The sequence below is a fragment of the Camarhynchus parvulus genome, chromosome 4, assembly GCF_901933205.1.
Source record: "Camarhynchus parvulus chromosome 4, STF_HiC, whole genome shotgun sequence".
NCBI classification, from domain to species: Eukaryota; Metazoa; Chordata; class Aves; order Passeriformes; family Thraupidae; genus Camarhynchus; species Camarhynchus parvulus.
This window is the reverse complement of record NC_044574.1, coordinates 12,773,398-12,792,585: the sequence shown is the minus strand read 5'-3', so window position 1 is coordinate 12,792,585 and position 19,188 is coordinate 12,773,398. Positions and strand designations below refer to the sequence as shown.

Sequence of the window (19,188 nt, the reverse complement as noted above, 5' to 3'; positions counted from 1 at the left end):
ATCTGCTGTCTTAAATCTTGTGTGTGCATTCAATACTGTAAGTGTTCACATGAGGGGAGTTAGTAAGATAGTCAAATTTTCTTTTATTATTGGTTATTGGCACTCTGATTTTAGTCAACTGACCTTTCTGAGCATATATCGCCCAGGAATCTACAGCTCACTTAATAAACTGTATTTCCACATTAACACGTTAATATCATACTGAGGCTTCACCAGTGCATGTGAAAAAAAATAAGTATGGCTTGTAGGACATTGCTTCATTGCTTCTTTAAAGTCTTCTCTTGTATGGGCAAATATTGGTTTTTTGTTCCTGATGGTAACATTGAGATTTATTGATCAGATTGGAGGAAAAAAAAATCAATTTTTTCCTACACAGGACACCAAACCCTGTCAGTTAGTGAAATATGGAAGGTGGTACATGGAGTGTGATATGTGACTTGCCTGTCTTTGCAAGTATTGGAAAAATATTCATTTTATGAGTTATTTCTTTGTAATCAAGAGATTAATTTGAATTTCCAGAATAAAAACTTCTGAAGGTCCCATAGTAGGTCCAATATGTTGCATATTGCATTCATCTGCTAAATGAAGAGCATTTTTATTTATCATCCATAGAGCTAAGATGGACTCTGTTTACACTTGGGATCTAGTTAGACAATACTGTTCAGGTTTCCAGAGCACTCAGGGTTTTTTAAATAATAACAATAAAAAAGAATAATGCTATTTTTAAGTCAGGAGGTTCATATTAATTCTGATACATAAGGAGATCACAAGACTCAGAGAACATGTCACATCAACGCTTTAGGAAGCAGCATTAAACTTTCTAGTTAGAAAGAAGCATAATAATACCAGAGTCTGTCTTTGCTTTTAAATGTTTTGGGTTTTCTTCATACCATAGTCCTTAGCTTACTAAAAACTATTTTCAATCACCAGATGCATACTATTCCTTTGTTAAGTAAGAGATCAAATTGCAGATTTTGGTGCTACAGAGGCAGACTCAATTGCATCCTGATGCCCTGGCATCCTGTGAGTTTGCCTAAAAGCAAGTATGCAGCTTTGCAGAAATATATTGTTTTGGTATAATCTCTGCAGACAGTGCATCTCATCCTGTTTTGATATTGCTTGATGAACTTGATTGAAAGTGTCCTGTTTCTTATGGGATCTTCATTCCAAATAGACTAGATGAGTGATGGCAGCAAACCTAGAGACATACTTGCCTCACACTTCAAAACCTACAATGTCTTGCTGGATAAAAGCACAACAAGAAGGGTGTCACATACCTTGGCTTCATTTGTAGCTGAGCTCTTCTTCCAACAGCATGAACATCATGAGTTAGAACAGGACTTCCCTGGTGCAGGGCCTCAGAGAATATAAAATGTACATTTTGTGCCACTGACATATTTTCTGAAAAATCCCTTTGCCAGGATCTTTTCTCCTGAGAAGCTGGGAAGCATCAGCTTCTCCATGTTTTGCTGCTTTGGAATGTGATTTGGAGAATTGTTTACCTAGCATGTGAATTGTTTTTAGTTAATGGCCAATCACAGCCAACTGTGTCAGACTGTCACAAGATTTTATTATTCATTCTTGTCTAGCCTTCTGATGTCTCCTTTCTCTTTCTTTAGTATAGTTTCAGTATATCATTTTCTTTTAATATAATATATATCACAAAATAATAAATCAGCCTTCTGAGGCAGGGAATCAAGATTCTCATCTCTTCCCTAGTCCTGGGGACCCTCAAACAGCACCACAATTTTGCACCTATTTTTTGCTATTGTACATTTTACAACAGAATCATCAGACCAATAAAGGCACAAACGGTCCAAAGGGAAGGCATGTGAGAGACAAGAGTTCTCTTTCTTCCAGAGGAGTGACTAGAGTTGCCAGGTCACAGAGTCAGTCTCCCTGTGTGCTCTGTGGCACTGCTGTATCTCTGCCAGCAGGGTCCCCCTCCCCCCACAAAACTCCATCCCATGGATTGGTGATTTGAACTGAATCTAAAACACAGCTACGAGCTGGGCATGGCTCAGGTTACCCACTTCATGAGCAGTTATACAGCCCATAGTATTCTGCCAACTCATATTAATTCCACTAACTCAGCAGAAGCTAAATGGCAGCTCCTCCACCAAAAGGAGCAAAAGCTCAGATATAACAATTTCCTTACCCTGTTAAATGATCAGGTGGCCCCTTCCTCAAACTGAGACTTCCTGGGTTGCTACCCATGGATACAGTTGTATATAAAACTGTATTTCAGAAGCTCTATCACCATTTTAAAGTTAAAATAATAAAATTATAATGTATTTAATTTAAAATATGCATACATTTAATATACAAAATTATACAAATTATACATTTAGCTAACATAGAAAAATACATCTTGTTAACAAGATAAAATGTCAACATATCTTACATAATTTGTGAGTTACAAATCTGTGATCATCAAGTAGACTTTGTGACTTCATTACAATTCTGTGTCCTCCTAGTTACACTGAATATTAATACATATGTACAGTTGATATCAATGGAAACGTCTTTGAGTGGAAATCTTTGCTGAAGAGTTATCCAGAAGGTTTTCATGAAACAGTTAAAATATGAGTGGCCTCTTTTATACTATTGAAGCTTCTCACATAGCCAGAACTAATGTGACACCCAGTGACAGGGTGGTCATGGGTCAGAGTTTAAACTTTTTGCATTTATTTACAAACACCCCTGCCTCCCCAGTCTAACTGCTACACCTGCTTAATAAGTATCACAACATAAATCCTAGCTTCTTTTGTGCATTCTTTGGTACCTCTTCAAATCCAAATTTGTGGCCCTAACAACTGCTCTTCATGACTTCTGGTTACCACTCCTCTGTTGGCTGTGCAAAAGTGTTAAACAGTTGTACAGCACTAGAGCTCAGAAGGCAAGATCTCCGTACATTATTCATCCCATATTGGTCATAAATACCTCAGGAGGTGGGGAAATAGTTTTGTTTCAGTCAATAAATATGTGCAGTAAGTCTTCACTCCTTATTTAATTTACATGGTTTCCTCTTTCAAGTTCGAAACAAAAGACAGAAGTGTAAAGTTATAAAAAAGCTATAAAAATCTGTTTCATGCTGGGCCTTGTCTTACATACTGCGAGCCATGTAATGATTTTCTTTTAACTATTTACAAATTCTTTAAAACTTGCTTGTCATCACAGGGAGCAAAAGAGAAGACCACCACCAGTCTGATTTTCAGGCCTTCTTTTTTTTTTGTTTTGTTTTTTCTTTTAAATTTAGCTCTGTACCAACAAATTGTTCTTAATTCCTAGAAGATAAAGTTCACTCATGAGTTAAAAGCTTATTCAGCTTTTCCTAAGAGCTGCTTAGGACCTTCAGTGAGTGATACATGAATTGCCTCATGCAGGCTTTTTTGGCACTGGCGTGGCTTTCATCTGTTAGTTACATTTTCCCTCTTTTTGAAAAAGACCACAGTTCAGAGAGTAGAGAAATGTAGTTGTTTGGCATCGGTTGGCACACTGCACAGGAACCTCTCACACTGGAATTTACATTTGCATATTCATATTCCCAAAGCAAGAGTCCACATTACACAGAGAAACAATAGTGAACAGAGATTTATACTACAGATACCAGCAACTCCAAATCAAGGCAGGTGTCCAAAACTACTGATCTCTCTTTTCCTCTCCTACAACATTAAAGAGAACATGATACCCACATATCTACCACATCTGAGAATTTCTTATGCCAAGTAGAAGCAAGCATGAAGTCTTGGTCCCAAGAAATCCTGTGGAAATTTGCCAGTCACTTCAATGATACAAGCATTTAATCCAGTATATTTAAACTTTCTCTTTTTTTTTTTCTTTTTTTCCCCCGCCTTTAACTGCAACTTGCAACTTTTCTAGTATGGATCTCAACTGTAGAATTTAAGTTAGCTATATTTTTAGATGATATCCTATACAAGAAATTGTATACTCTCTTTCCTAACATTTCTACAGGGGCAGAAATTCCTGTCCGTAATCCCATGGCTACTGATTTCTAATGCAAATATATTTAGAGCCAAAGGCACAACATATTTTAAAGGAATTCTTCTAAAGCAGGAAAGAGGTTTGAACAAGTTTCTGTAATCCTAGGGCCTGTTACCCCTCTGCCTCCTTAAGGCACTAAAGGATTTCCAAAGGATTAGTGGCAAAACCCAGCGTGCACATGTCCCTCCCTCCACCCCATAACCACAGTAAATTCAAATATTAAAAACCTTCATCTGCAAGTGAGAAATACAGGTAGATTTATGAAACACAAAAATCAGAGTTTCTTCTTTTTAAAAGGCTACAAGGACAAACATCAGCCATGCTTTAGCAGGCGGCTTATCCTGGGAGCTCTGCTGTGTATGTGATACATTTCCCAGCAACTGCATTATTCTGAATATAATGTGCTTATCATGCCAGAGTCAATCATTGTACTTGCAGCATTTGCCAACCATAGTGGTGCGAAGAACAAAATTTGGGATTTAAAGGTCGCTTAAGGAGCAACCTGTAATCTGTATTTTCAATATCCTCCAATGGTCTATACAGTAAAGTACACATAAATAAGTGAACTGCCAAAGAAACCATATTTTCCGTGTAACATTGCCCATCTTGTCTAATTAGGGTGACAGAGGGAGATTGCATTTACTCACAGAACTTAGCAGCATCTTAATTTTGACTAAAGAATTTGGCCAAAACAATGTTGTGCATAGAAAGCACCAGAACAAAGCGCCCAATTTTTCATTTTCTGAAGGTTTACCATGAAATGACAATACATGTAAAGCATGTCCAGGTAATTCTACCATGACAGCACATTAAGGAAGTTAACTTCTGCTTAGTGGAAGAAACTCAGACTCTCTAACAAGTAGACAACACTTTTCACCATAAGGCAACTAGAAAATAATAACTAGGCTCTCTGTCTTAGCTAGCAATCTCACATGAAAAGTTTACTGCTTTCTTCCAGTGATTTGAGGTAAAGTTGGAGTTTTACTTCCCAATCCTCAGCCACATGAAACACATCCACTGGTCTATCAATGTAATTAATAAGCAGACTTTTCCAATATTGATTGGACAATTTTTGTATGAAGAGGCAGTAGAATTTCAAGATCAATGTGGTACAAACCACAAAGAGTGAAGAGTGCTCTACATTCCTTAATTGTTCCAAAATGAAACCAAAAGGCAGAAAGCTTAAGATGTTACAAAATGGATGACTTCATCATAAACATTTATAATTGATAGTGGGAGATTTTGCATAAATACTAGGAAAGAGGCCTGATATTTTAGTTCAACACTTAATTCAGAAGAAAGGAGTAGGTTTTAATTGCCTGAGTGTTGTAGAAATTATGTATGTTTTCATGTGGATAGTATGCAAATGGATAGAAACCTACACATATGTCATTGCTTTATTTTAGGAACTTGAAGTTAAGCTTCACATGTTACCATGACAACATGTCATCCTGTTACTAATTGTAATCTAGAAATGCACATTACATTAATCTGATTTGGGATTCCACGGTTTATTCTTCTTCTGCTTCCTTTCAAGGGATATCTGTAATTACTGGGGCAACTATACATTGCAAAGACAGCACATCCTAGCAGCTAGCTCAACGTTAAAAAAGCCAAAGTGAAATACAAGACATAAAACAGTTATCAAAACTGAAAGTGCATCACAATGTAAGAGTTTGAGAGCAGCTGCTGCCATTCAGGTCAGCACAAGTATTGCCACTGACTCAATAGTGCTCTGTGCCTCTAGTCACAGAATGGATGGAGGCACCCCCAGGACTCCTCAGGTACAGCTCTGGTGCCTGCTCTCACATCTCCCTGCCTTCCCAAAGGGCTCCCAGAGGTGAATAGTGGGGGTTGTGGTGTGTAATCTGTATTGGGTAGCATGGTTGCAAAATGTGTTTGTGTCCTGCGTGCTGCTGCCAACCAGAGTGCACAAAAGGGCCTCTTTCAGGAGAAGCACATGTGCCTGCAAGTGCTTTATCTGAAAGTTAAATTCAGTGTGGTCTATTCATGTGGTTGAAATACTCAGAGTATCAGGACAGAGCACTTTGATGTTCCAAGTGCCTCTCAGCACATATGAAGATCATTCCCAATTCCAGCTTACCCTGGTAAAAATGCCATTCTGTCTCATTTGCTAAACAGTTTGTACCCTCAAGTACCTCAAGCCTCAGATATACTAAACATCCCAACTCAGATCAAAGGCTTTTTCAGGGATGCTCAAAGCCACACAAGGCTGAACATACTGCATATCCGCATAAGCAGACCCATGAAGATGGAGATTGTGCTTAACTTGATAATTGCTTTAAAATGCAAATACTGGGATCCCAAGAAAACAAAACAAAACTCAGACTCAAACCACACATTGGGTTGGTGTCCATGGCCAGCTTCCACTACAGCAGGTGGCTAAAATGGTGCAGATGGCAACTTAGGGCAACTTCTCACTTTTTCCCATAATGGAGCAGCTGCAGTCACCTTCAGGCCAAACCACATTTCATCCATCCTTCAGAGTTCTACTGCTTCTTCTGTGTGACTGATACATTCTTCCCTGGACAAGAGGAAGGAGGAGAAAAAGAAAGGGAGGGAAAAAAGGAGAAAAGCATAAGGTAAGTATCTGTATTTTCACAATTTAGGGAATTGTGTGTTATTCATCCAAGGTCAAAATAAAGCATTTGGGAAGCAGTGTGCCCAGGTGCTTCCACACAAACACAGCATAATGGCAGCGCATTGTAGAAACTGAACTGTCCAAAACATGTTGAGACATTCTCACATGATTTACTGATTTAGGTGAAAAGCACATTCCATGCTTTTCGCTTTTGCTAGTCCTTCTTGTACACAAGACAAACTTCCATTCATCAGTATGGAAATAAACATTCCCTGCCATCTTCCCAACCATAACCCACTTGGCAGGAATCTACTGAAGTCTCATGGATAAAGTTCAACTCATGGGATGGCAGCTATCACAAATCCAACTTTCCAAGTAAGTCCTGTTTCTATGACTCTTCTCAGAGAAATACTCAACATTTGTGTCCTTCCTCAGATATTAAATTTCAAAGCCTGCAAAAGATTTTATCAGGCTTTACAATTTCCAGTGAAGCTGTCATTATTAGTGTTAAACATAACCGGTGATGCACTGCCTGCATGCTTAACTCTAGCTAAAACTTGATATGTACTGGAGAAACACACATCTTAGTACATCAGGAGTACAGGAGATGATAATAGCATAGAGAATTTTGTTAAAAATATTATATTGCAATTATTATTATAATAAATGGCTGGTAATTAACTGTCAATACTAAAATGAATCCCAGTCACCAACATGCCCCTCAAAAGAGAAAAATTAAAATCAGGAAAGAAAAGAGCCTTCATGGCTTATACTTCAGGGTGGAAAGATTTTTCCAAACATGAAGAACAGAAATGAAGAAGAATCCTAAGGAGCAAGGCAAAGTAATAAAGGGGAAGACATTTTTGGAGAAGCAGCTAGATTGATTATTGTAGGACATAAAACCAGTGAGATATGTAAGAGTCAGTCACTGAGCCAGGAGAGTGTCAGCTGGGCAGGAGCACATCAAGGATTCCGAGTGATGAGAGGCATTTAGGCCCTTGCATACTCCCTAGTTCAGCTCTCCATCCTGGATCAGAAACTGGGAAATGTTCAGACCTGCTTTTCATTCAAAACAACACCAGAAGCTTTCTGCAACCTTCATAAGACATTATACATTAATTCTGCTTCTGCCGTAGGTGCATCCAAACAAAATTGGGTTTGGAATTCCTTTTCCTTGAATCATTTAGAAAAGTCCAGGCTGTACTGCAAACAAAGAAAATCCACTGCAGTTCATTCTTATCTCCAGGCAAAGAACGGGAACACTACGAGAGTCTCCATAAATCACCTTCTTTTTGTTTAATGTCTTTGTAGCCTAAGCGCAATCAAAACAACACTCAACAGAACACACTTTCATTGCTATCCACACCTTCCAAGGATTTTTCAGGACATCAGGTACTTTTTCATTTCTAATTAACATTACAAAGAAAAGTATGACTTAGTACCAGCAGAGCTAACCTTGTATTTTGGGATAGTCTGAAATACATCCCCGTCTCTTCCAGTCGTACATGAAGTCTCTTTTCTGTGATCTTACTGCTGTGCATAAGCTCTGGGGAGGATCAGGAGGGTGAGTCTCTAGATTCTCCTAAAATTTATTTTTATTTTAGAAGACAGAGAGGTTGCAATTTTAGTTCCTCAACTGGTTGCAGAGGAGCTACCCACTGTTACCAGTTGTCAGTTTATTGACTTGTTCAAAAGGAAGAATGTCCCTAAAGTATCAGGGATAATTGTCATGGAAAACTATGCTTGAAAAACTATCACTGAAAGCTGGTGGGGCCAGAATAATGGAAATCTGATTCAAATTTCATTAATTCAATGAACCTATATTTTTTTGCACTTTAGTGATCATAACTTTTGTTATCCATCAGTTCAAATTTAAACTAAGTTCTCTAATTTTCCAAAATTGTGGTTAAAGAATATTTGTCAAACATGCACTGCTAGACTAAGAAAATTTACAAATGTAAAATGATTATTTGCTAATATTTCCTTCAATTTTTATTATATTTTTCTTGAAACATTAACTGCCAATTATTCAGTCTCTTCTGTCAGACTCTTCACTTTCTTTTTCACATTCTTTTCATCCTCTTTGTCTATCCTTGCTCCTTCTTATGTGAATTATTCACCCCCTTCTTTCATTGTCCACCAGAAGTCTTTATGAAACCTTGTGTTCCTTGCAGTTTTATTTCTCTGACAAATTTATCCTCCACATTTCTCTTATTATTTTTTTCATACTACTTATCTAAGAAGTGTGGAACATAAACCACTACTGAATTGTTTTGTAATTACTGTGGTCAGGGAGGAATTCTCTCTTGTGAAATGCCTGAGGAAAATAAGAAAGGTCTTCATGATGTTACTTTGCCAAAGAAAAGCATCGACCAAGCATTTCCAGGGTTCAAGCACAAAGGTGCAGTTTCCAACCACACATCACAGAGATTAAAATCCAGCTGAGTCTTTATCAATACTGTACCTAAGAGTTTCAGCCTGGGTATTTCTGATGCTCAGAAATTTGCTGGCCTCCCATTCTTTGGCAGGACTGAAGCACACGGTTGAGCAACGATGCAGAGGCTGGGCTTGTGCTCCTTCACATCACAAGCAAAATCAATTTTAGTCACCAACACAAAAAACTGCTAATGTAGAAGGTCATTAAACAAAACTGATTCCTCTGTGACATTGGAACCTCAAAGGAAACCTTGAAACATAAAAGTGATGACTGTGCACTGCTCTCTAAGCCAGGACCAAATAATTTCCAGCATAACAAAGATCAGTGATCCATATTCATGCACTCACTTGATGTTCCCCAATCTTTTATGATCTCTGGGAGGCACCAGCATTTCTTTGTTCTAGCTGCTCCCAGTCCATCATATCTGTACTTGTTCATCCTGTGCTAAGTGTCAGGAAATTGTAAGACCAGAGGAAAAACCTCAGAAGGTGATTTAGATGAACCTACTCAGAGCAAAGTCAGTTCCAAAGTCAGAGCAGTTTGCCCAGGGTTTAACATAATCAAAGCTTGAATAACTCCTGGGGTGGAGAATGCACAGCCTTCCTGGGCAGCCTGTCCCACTGCTGGGGTGTCTTCATGAGGGAAATGCTTTTCCTATATCCAATCTGAACTTCTCTTGTTTCATCTTATGCCCACTGTGTCTCACCCTCTACCATGCATCACTGTGAAGGGCCTGGAACTCTCTGCTCTGTGGTTCTGTGTTTCTCAAATCTGTCTCTTCCCCAGGTGAACCAGCCTAGACCCCTTGGCCTCCTCTCACAGGACAAGCAGTCTTCTCCCTCAAGTATCTAGAATACCATTTTTAAGGAATCTTAGAGAGCTCATAATGGTGGAAGAAAACTAGTGCTGACCGCCTCCTAAAGACAGCTGTCCTGCTGGACTCCTCCACTCCAGTCAGCTCCCTGGAGAGCAGAGCTCTATGCCCCTGCCAGGGTCCATGGTCTCCATCCCCTGCAGAGCACAAGGTGGATGGAAGTCATCTTCCTCCCATTAAGAAGGTACAGCAGTAAAAGCTTTGCTAAAACTTTCAGAGTGTGCACCAAAGTCAGAAAGGAACAAGCCAATATAGAGACTTTAAAGACAAACAACATCTGGAAGGAAGAACACTAACAGCTGCAGGACTGTACACACAATCCTAAAATCTCAGAGAGGCCCTGTGCTCATTTAGGTTGGAAAAGACCTTTCAGATCATTGAGCCCACCTGCAATGAATGCAAAGGATTTGAAGTTAAACAGTTTCATTTGAAGTTAAATAGTTCCTTCCATTTAGAAGACAGAGATATTAAAAGGGGGATGTTATTTTCTTTTGGTCATCTGAAAGAAGACATGAGGCATGGTGATACCACAGTAAAAACATGTCTAAATAATGCCTGATATCTGAAGTGGGTTTGGGTGGTGGACTATTATGCACTTCCAACTGCTCAAATGTGACTTCAGAATATCAGTCAATGCATACTGGGGACATTTCCCCAGTGTGCAGCCCAGCATTAAGCATCTCAAATCAGCAGTGGCTGCTCAGTACCTCAGCCCTGATGTGCAGGGCCAGAAACAGCACATTTTCATTGGTTTGTAGCACTAGAGGTATTTAATATAAAGAAACTGAAAAATTAAGGAATAATAAAATTTCTTTATATCCAACAAAGAAATGCATATTTTTGCTATTTGTGAAAAAGTACTTGAAGAAGATCCTATGCAACAACTAAAAAGAGTTTCTGCTGTAAATATAAAAGAAGCACTGTGCCGTGCCTCTGCCCTTATCAAGGGTCACAAATTATCCTTTCTTTAGAGCCACTGAAGCACCACTGGTTTCTAGCATTATGCAGGAGCTACAGTAGCACAAATGAGAGAAAATTCCAGGCAAGAGGGCTTGTGCTATTCTTTAATATATTATAATGTAATTACAGATATTTTACTTGGTCTAACTTATATCATTATTAGAATCCAGTAATTAAAAAATTTCTATTAATTACAGAAAATCAATGTGTCTGTGGCAAGCACACACTTTAATAGAAAATTATCTACCACAAATTGTTTAATATGTGTTTTATAGTACCTTGCTTTAAAATATAAACATCTTCATTTAGAAAAAAGTTGATTACTTGCAACTAGGAAAATTGTAAAAAAAGAAAGTGATTACAAGAAAGGAAAGGTTGCAAAGGTGCATTTTGCAATAATACACATGGGATGCCTCAGCTGTTTGGTAAAGAAATGCTAAATAATTAAGAGCATGGTCTTTACAAAAATATTTGATTTCTGTGCTTGGTAAAAAAAGAAAAAAAGATCAAATAGTATTCAGTGTAGTCTTCTCATTCACAAATTGCTGCTTCTAAAATGCATTTCTACTTGATGGATTCACTTTGCAGCTCTAGAGGTGTGAATCTCATTAAACTCTCAATGAAGACATATTGACCCCAAGTATAACCAATGGCCAACAGAGCTTGCCTATATCTCAGAGAAAAGGAATTGCATCCAAGGGGAAAAAACCCAACAACCAACTAACCAACCATGAATACTGAAAACCCCAAATAAATTATGTTCTCTTCTGTTAGAAAATGATAGGTATTTCTACATTCTTGTGCTTAATAAAGGTATAAAATACTAGAAAAGGTTACATATATAGATCTCATTCAACATAATTTCTCTGGCTTTATGTCAGTTTCTTTCTTATGAAACTAATGGTGTAATTCTGGAAAAATGCATTCATGAATGATAAATGAGCCTTGTCTTACTCAACTCTATGGAAAATACATTATTTTCATTAACAGTAGAATATGGGCAATATACAACAATACAAGCAGTGCTGCTATTTAATGCTACAGAGCTCTTAATAAAAATGTCACACACACACAGACTCATTTTCACACTGCTTGGAGAAGAACAACTTAGGAGTCTTAATTAAGGTTGGGTAACCATAGTGAAGAGGACCTGCAAATGTGAATCTTAGAAATGTGCAGGGACAGTTGAACTCACTGCTCTGCTGAATGTCATTCTGGGAGTTAATTTCTCCTGTTAATGGCCTATCAATATACATATAATATATTTGCTTTCAAAAAATGTATTCTAGAACAATATCCTTGCAATCCTTTGCAGCTCTGACATGTAAATGCCTACAGAAGATCCCTGATGTCTAACCTCCAACTCATCAGATATTCCACAACTTTGCAGGCAGGCAGCAGTAACATACACACACACTTCTGAGATCAATTGCTAACCCAAAATCTCCAACATGCAGTCAAGGATAGTTAGTTTGCCAAGAGGCTTAGGGTGAAACGTGCCGATATGAGGCAGTTCACCAATTTAAAATGACAAGACTAGGAAACCTTGAAGACTGATCACAGATTGTTGGAACACACACATAAAAAAGGAAAAACCAGCTGGATTTTTTTTAATATAGTCTTCACCCAGTGCTAGTCCTTATCAAAGAGTGGCCTTATTCCAATTTAAAATAAGAAACAATTAAAACACCTTTGTATTCAAGGGAACTTCCACAGGACTCCATTTACTTTGCTGATTTGATTTTCCTATAATGGCACTGCCTCATTTAGACAGCTCCAAGCCTTTATTAGCCTTGAAAACATAACAGCATTTATTAAATGCAGGCACTTTTTTTGTGGTAAATTATGCACATGAACTTAATGTTATTTACATTTTTCCCATTAAGACAATCATAACAGATTTAAAAGCTAATGTAAATGAGTTAACATCATACTACAGAGACAGTAACAGCATGACATGTCCAAATATGATGGCAGAGTGGTACCCTCTGTGTATCAGGCACATTGCTTTTGAGAAGCATCTCATAACAATAATGTAACCCAGTAAAATGAAAAAGTAAATTCCAAAATTACTATCTTATCACATCAAAAATGAAGAAAACCTCCATCATGTGCATATTTTGCTGAGGTTAAAAAAGTGAGCATTATCAAGAAATTACCTGCAGTAACAGACAGCAGGAACAACCCACAACAAATACTTCACATCTAATATAATTCACTGTGTGCTTTAGTACTGTAATGCACCCAGTTACAACATGGTGTTCCTTCCAGTGCTGAAAATGTAACAGGCAGATTGAGCCACAAGAGTCCCACAGCTTCCCTCCCCTGAAAAAAATGCAATAAAAGTGTGTTCAACGTGGTTTATTTCACATCCTTCCCCTTTCAATTTCTCAGGGAGCACCCTTAACATAGAAATCATCATGGTAAGATGTGTACAACACATCTTGTGGTCCCATTCCCCAAATATATGGACTGTAGCATCAGTCAGCAAACTGATCTTGTGTCATATTAACTTTCTCCTCTCCTAGCTGCTGGCAGTGTGCAGTATCATGCTCACAGAGCAGCTGTAGAACACCACTGGAACAGATATATTTGCAATAGGTAGCAGCCATGAACCTTGTAAGTACAGCCATGATTATATGAAAAACCTGCTGGGATTGAAGAGCACAAATTGTGAGCAGGACAAAATAAGGCCCTTGGAAGTGGAGGCTGTTTGAGCCCTACAGACTCTGGAACATTCTGCCTCCTTCCTAGATGAGCCTCCCAGGCAGTTCCACTCACATCTGCATGGTAACAGCTGCACACAAGACTGAGGGCTGTATTCATGTATGGCACAGCACCCTTTGGGTCAGAGGGGCTTTGTCCTGGGGACACCAGTGATGCCTGAAAATGCAGACCTGCCCATTGTCCTTCAAGAATTTTAATGATCTGAAAAGCACTTCAAATATCCTACACAAAACCATTAATTTAAATTATTTGACTTAGGGGAGGTCACAAGCTTTTTTTTTTTAAGTCAAGGTCATTAAGAATAGCTCACTCAATATGAGACAAGATTTTATGACTCACAGGAGACTGGAAAAATCAGCAGCAACACTGCATATTTAAAGTATAATGTTTAGTCATCAAAGACACTTTCAGAGTTATTGCCTCCTCCTTAGACACATTTTTTTTAATTGCTACAACAGAGCTGCAGCAGTAACAAAGAAATATCTTCCCCTAAAATGCACAGTCATAGGAGTAACTGATCAGCAGGTCTGCCTTGCTGCTATCAGCCTAAGAAAAACAGGCAAGTGAATTCACATTTCAACAAAGCATTTTTCATCTCACAGCCTCTCCAGCCATGCAGGCAATAATGATGTATATGCATCCAGAGCAGATTAAGCAGCATCTGAAGAAGAGCATTTCTAGATGCTCTGCACCCCAAAGCAAAACAGGAAGACACAACTATTTGAACATTACTGTTTTGCTTTGTTTTCCTTGCCTGATCTTTATAAAGTCCCAAAAAATGCCAGAATAACTGCTAGAGTAGGTCAGATTTTAATTTTTAAAAATAATACTCAAAGCAGTATCATTACAAGTCTGTGAGCTTTCTGTTCCCAGATGAACCCACTGCAGATTTGTGTGTCAGACAGAGACAGAGGATGCACAGCCGTGGTTGCAGGATCAGGAGGGTGATGGTACTTTTGAATACTCCATGGCAGAGCCACTTGTCACTTCCAAAGCCTCCAGACCAACAGTGAATCTTGCTCAACCACAGAAATCTAAATACTGCAGAGTTTAATAACTGCAACACATTGCAGTTAAGTTGCAGTTACTGCAACATATTTTAATGTACCACCAAGAGTAAAAGCCTAGATGGTTTTATCACTAATTAAACTCCTTGGAAATTATTCGGTAAAAGAAAAACATCTGCTACTCCCATTGATATTTACAGATGCAAATCAAGCTTCCCTGGTCCAGCTTCATCCCTGTGATGGAGGATTCAGCATGCAGCATATGACCTACATAGCAGGAATTCGAACTTTGGTATAATGCTGTCCCCCTGAGCACTGAAAAATTTGGAAATCAGACAAGATGAACACAGTGGCCCAGATTCTCCCTGTCATTTGGGCAATTTTGCATTGCATCATTAGTCCTAATTCACCCTGCAGGGGCCACAGTCATGACAGTGAGCCACAGGGCCCATCATCCCCCAGCTCTATGTCTAGGAAAAGCAAGAGGATGTTCACCTTCCAGGGCTCCCCAGCTGCTAAAACATCATTCTGTAGCTGTAGATTATAAATATAAATTACAGCAACCTTTAGGATGCTATAACTCACATTGGCAATACCTACTGAATTTTGAGTACATGCTTGGGGCTCATGTGTGCCCAGAAAATTCTCCTGTGCACACTGTTTGGACCAGTATCTCTACTCAGACACAAACCTCAGGGTCAATCCTAAAGCAAGTATGGGAAAAAACACAGGATACCAACATGTATTTCATCTACTTTGCCAGCACTATCATTCTAGCTGCTGTGTCAGTCAAGAGCCTTCCTGGAATAATCACATCTTGCAATACCTTCAGGACAGCTGGGGTTTGTAGGCCATCTGACTGCAGGCAGGCTGGTGCTGTGTGAAGAGCTGCAGGTGACCCACATCCCAACTTCAAAGATACTGGAATAGTGTAATTATTTCTTTGTCCTCTATTTTGCCTCCTTGAGCTTTGTACCCACAATATCAGCAGCAAAGGGGTGCAGGACCTCCAGGATCAGGTGACATGTTAGGATTTCTGTGTTGGGTTACTAAAAGTGGTCAGAAACATTTTTAATGGCACATTTGACTTTGATGACACTGCAGAAGTCACACTCAGTTTCCTGCCAGGTCCTCTTCAAGTGTATTTCTGACAAGTTGACAGAGAGTGGGAGTTAGAAAGAAGTTATTGCTCCAGGATTATCTCAGAGATTGCAGAGCTCCTAAGCTGCTGGCTCTTCTACAGATCTCATTAGGCAGGATGCCAAGAAACTCAGAGCAGAGTATCTCTGCCCATCAACTCCAAGGCTGCCAGCTCTCTGTTGGCTCACCAGGCAGAAAGAAAAGAAACAAGAGCCTGGAAGCCTGGAAATGTGTAACTCCTTGGCACCCTAGGCAGCCAGAGGATCCAGACAGAATTCCTCAAGCTGGGGACCCCAGAGCCTGATGTCTCTAGTTCAAGATATCATTATCTTCAGACTAGGTGATTGTTGTAGGTCCTTTCCAACAGAAAGTATTCTATTTTATTCACTAAGAATGGAAAAAATACTAATTTTCATTTCAAATCATAATACAGTCAAATTAAACAAATCCATCAAAATCCTCTGCAAATTGGCATGAACTTTTTTCATGCTGCACCACTTGAATAATAGGCTGTTATGGCTGGTGTATAACACAACTTGTAGTCCCATTCCCCAAATATCCAGACTGTAGCATTAGTCAGCAGACTGATCTTGCATCATATTAACTGCCTCCTCTCCTATCCTCTTTGTCCCAAGCATGTGAGCCCTCCCAATTTAAATTTTAAAACCAAGCCTCTTAGGGAATAATGTGTTCTGTGGAGTTTCCCATTGTAAACATACCTGGATTTTCTGTCTTTGTGTAAGCTAAATTGAATAGGATTTATTTTTCTGAAACTCCTATTACCACAAAGCTCTATATGCAGGTCAGCAGGCTTATGTAACAGCGATGCATCTGGCTCTGTGTCCCACATAAGTAAGGCGGAATATGCTGTGACTGCTACCTAACCTTGTGCACTGCTCATCAAAGGCTCACATCCATCTTTTTTTTTTTTCCTGTTAAGGGAGACCCACAGAAACCACAGTCTTCTGAAGATCAATTTTTCCAAAGACCTCTAATCATGACATGTTCTCCACAGGGTGCTTCCAAACAGACACACTGGATCATTTTCATGAGGATTTGTTTTTTAAATTCACTAGTGCTCATCCATTCAAGTTAGTTTTGTTTCTGGAAATAAGGTATTTTGATTTAATTCATACTAGTTGTATTTTAATATAATCTTTTAAACTTAGTTGTTATCTTGTGAGCTCACTCCAGCAAATATTTGCAGCTGCTTCTTGCTCTGCATTTTCCTTTGACCTTTTCCATTTTGTCACACATCCACCAGTCACCCCAGTGAGATGCTCATGGAAGTGGTCAGGGATTCACACATGTACCTCCACAGGACACAGAATGGAATAGTCTATCCACTCTCAGATGTTGTAAAAATCTTCTCTCCACTAAAACTAGGTCAAGGTATCTTGCAGGGAACAGAACACAAGTCAACAGCAAGTGCCCAGCTCTCATGCTGAGAGGAAGCATGCACAGATCCATGACACACTCATACATACCTGAGAACAGCAATTTTGGCCTGCTGCAGCAGGCACAGTGATGTGCTTTATTCAGCTATCAAATACATGTAGACATGCATGCATATCCCAGGTCTAGATCAAGAACATAACTCTAACTTGTAACTCTAGCCTCCAGCTAGTGTGGAAATGAATCACTGACTTTCTATAAGGATGCAAATATGGGTACAACGCAAGGTGATCTACCGGGAACAAGGAGTGCAGCCCAGGCCTGCAGAATGGTGGATGTGTCCAGAATGGCCCTAAAGAAAGATCAGAGGCTGTTCTCACAGACAAGTCAGCACAACAAGCACAAACCAGAAAGACCAAACAGGACTTGGCACGTAAACGAGCAGGCTGACTGACAGACAAGCCTTTGACACCTCTCAGGGGTACTGATGCTGAGGAGCATATGTGAAGGAGAATTTTCCTCCCATTACTCCTAAGTCTGAGACTTCTCAGAAGAAATAGTCTATTCTGCAGATATGACTTCATACTTGTTTTTTTGTTTGTTTGTTTGGGGTTTTTTGTTTGGTTGGTTTTTTTGTTTGTTTTTTTTCTTGTCTGATTCCATTTTTACAAATAAAATGTTGACACTAGGCCAGGACAATAAGTCAATACCAAGTTCACCAAAACCAATGATTTTCTCTGCAGAAGTGTAACACCAAAACTCCCTAAATCCACATCTGTGTTAACATCCAGAGCATGGCCTGTTTAGTTCATGTACAGAGCAGGCTCATCCATGAGCACTTGGATGCTTAGTTAATATATGCAGTGCTATACTGAGCCCAGTTAATCAACACTGTCTATTCTAAAAGCAGAAAAAAATTTGTGTCTATCACACTCCATCAGCGTTCCCCACTCACTTTAAGCAATTAGTTTCAAAGACTTCCTGACTAAATTTACATAAAATGCATCCTTCCCACCTACACTTTGTTAAAGCATTAGGCTATAATTTTATAAGGGGTTCTTGGAGATCAACAGTGGCAGACAAGTACCAGAGAATACACTATGCCTCAAGCACAGACACTGGAATTCCTGGATCACCTCATCACCTTCAATCGACTTAAATGCTTGTGGAGCAAGAATGTTATTTATTGTCAGAGATTTTCTGGGTCTGTCTGCAGGGAGATGGCTGTGGTTGCAGATGGAATAGGCAGATGAGAACAGCTATCAGTGGACATAAAGGTACAGTTGAAAGGTCAGCAAGACCCATTGGAAAACCTCTGAAAGAATGAACTTCGGTCATTTGCAAGGGAAGAAAGTGGAATGACCTATCTGAGTTTGAGGTCTAGGCTTCTGAGGGTCAAAATGTTTGGTTACCAGGGTTTTGGTTTTTTTTAGCCAGGACTCCAGCTGGCACAACTTCATGAGCTAGCTCAGTTCTAGACTGATGAATTAAGCAGGTGGTGATGTATTTGTGGCTTTCAGTTAATGGCTTGGTCTTGCAAAACCTCCTCACATGGATCTGTTCAAAGTGTTGTAATGGGAACAGCATATTCAGGAGACTTAGAAGATGAAGCCCAAAGTACTAGGACACAACAGTTGTGTTGGCAACAAGCTACTGCAAACAGTTGCATAAGCTGAAGAGAAGCAAGAGCAATAGTTCCAAGCGTCTGCTTTTAGCATTATATTTACAGCTTCTCCCTGACTGTGCATATATTAAGCAGATTGTGAACTTGTAGTGAGTGGAGGGAACAATCTGGGTACTCAGAAGGCAGTTAACCTTTGGCAATTGCCTTTGTATTAACATTAAACAGGTCTGCTTCACTTTCAGAGGATCAGAGTTTTCATCATTTGGAAAATTGAGAATATATCTCATAGATACCTGTGGAGATAGCCATAAAGATTTTATCCTTGCACTGCGAAAGGTCTTGGCTGATACAGGCTACGTGAAGTCAATGCAAACCTGGGACAGCAGTGAAGCACAGACATTGGCAGAGAGCAGCGAC

At 39.2% G+C, this 19,188-nt stretch overlaps 1 protein-coding gene across 1 annotated transcript in view; it reads right to left on the bottom strand.

Annotated features, from left to right (window-relative positions):
* Window positions 1-6,327: 6,327 nt before the first annotated feature.
* C4H4orf50 (chromosome 4 C4orf50 homolog) overlaps window positions 6,328-19,188 on the bottom strand; it is a 73,191-nt gene continuing 60,330 nt past the window's right edge. The window contains exon 11 of the mRNA XM_030948440.1: window positions 6,328-6,550. Coding sequence (XP_030804300.1) covers window positions 6,497-6,550 — 54 coding nt within the window. The 3' untranslated portion in view covers window positions 6,328-6,496. The remainder of the gene's footprint in view (window positions 6,551-19,188) is intronic.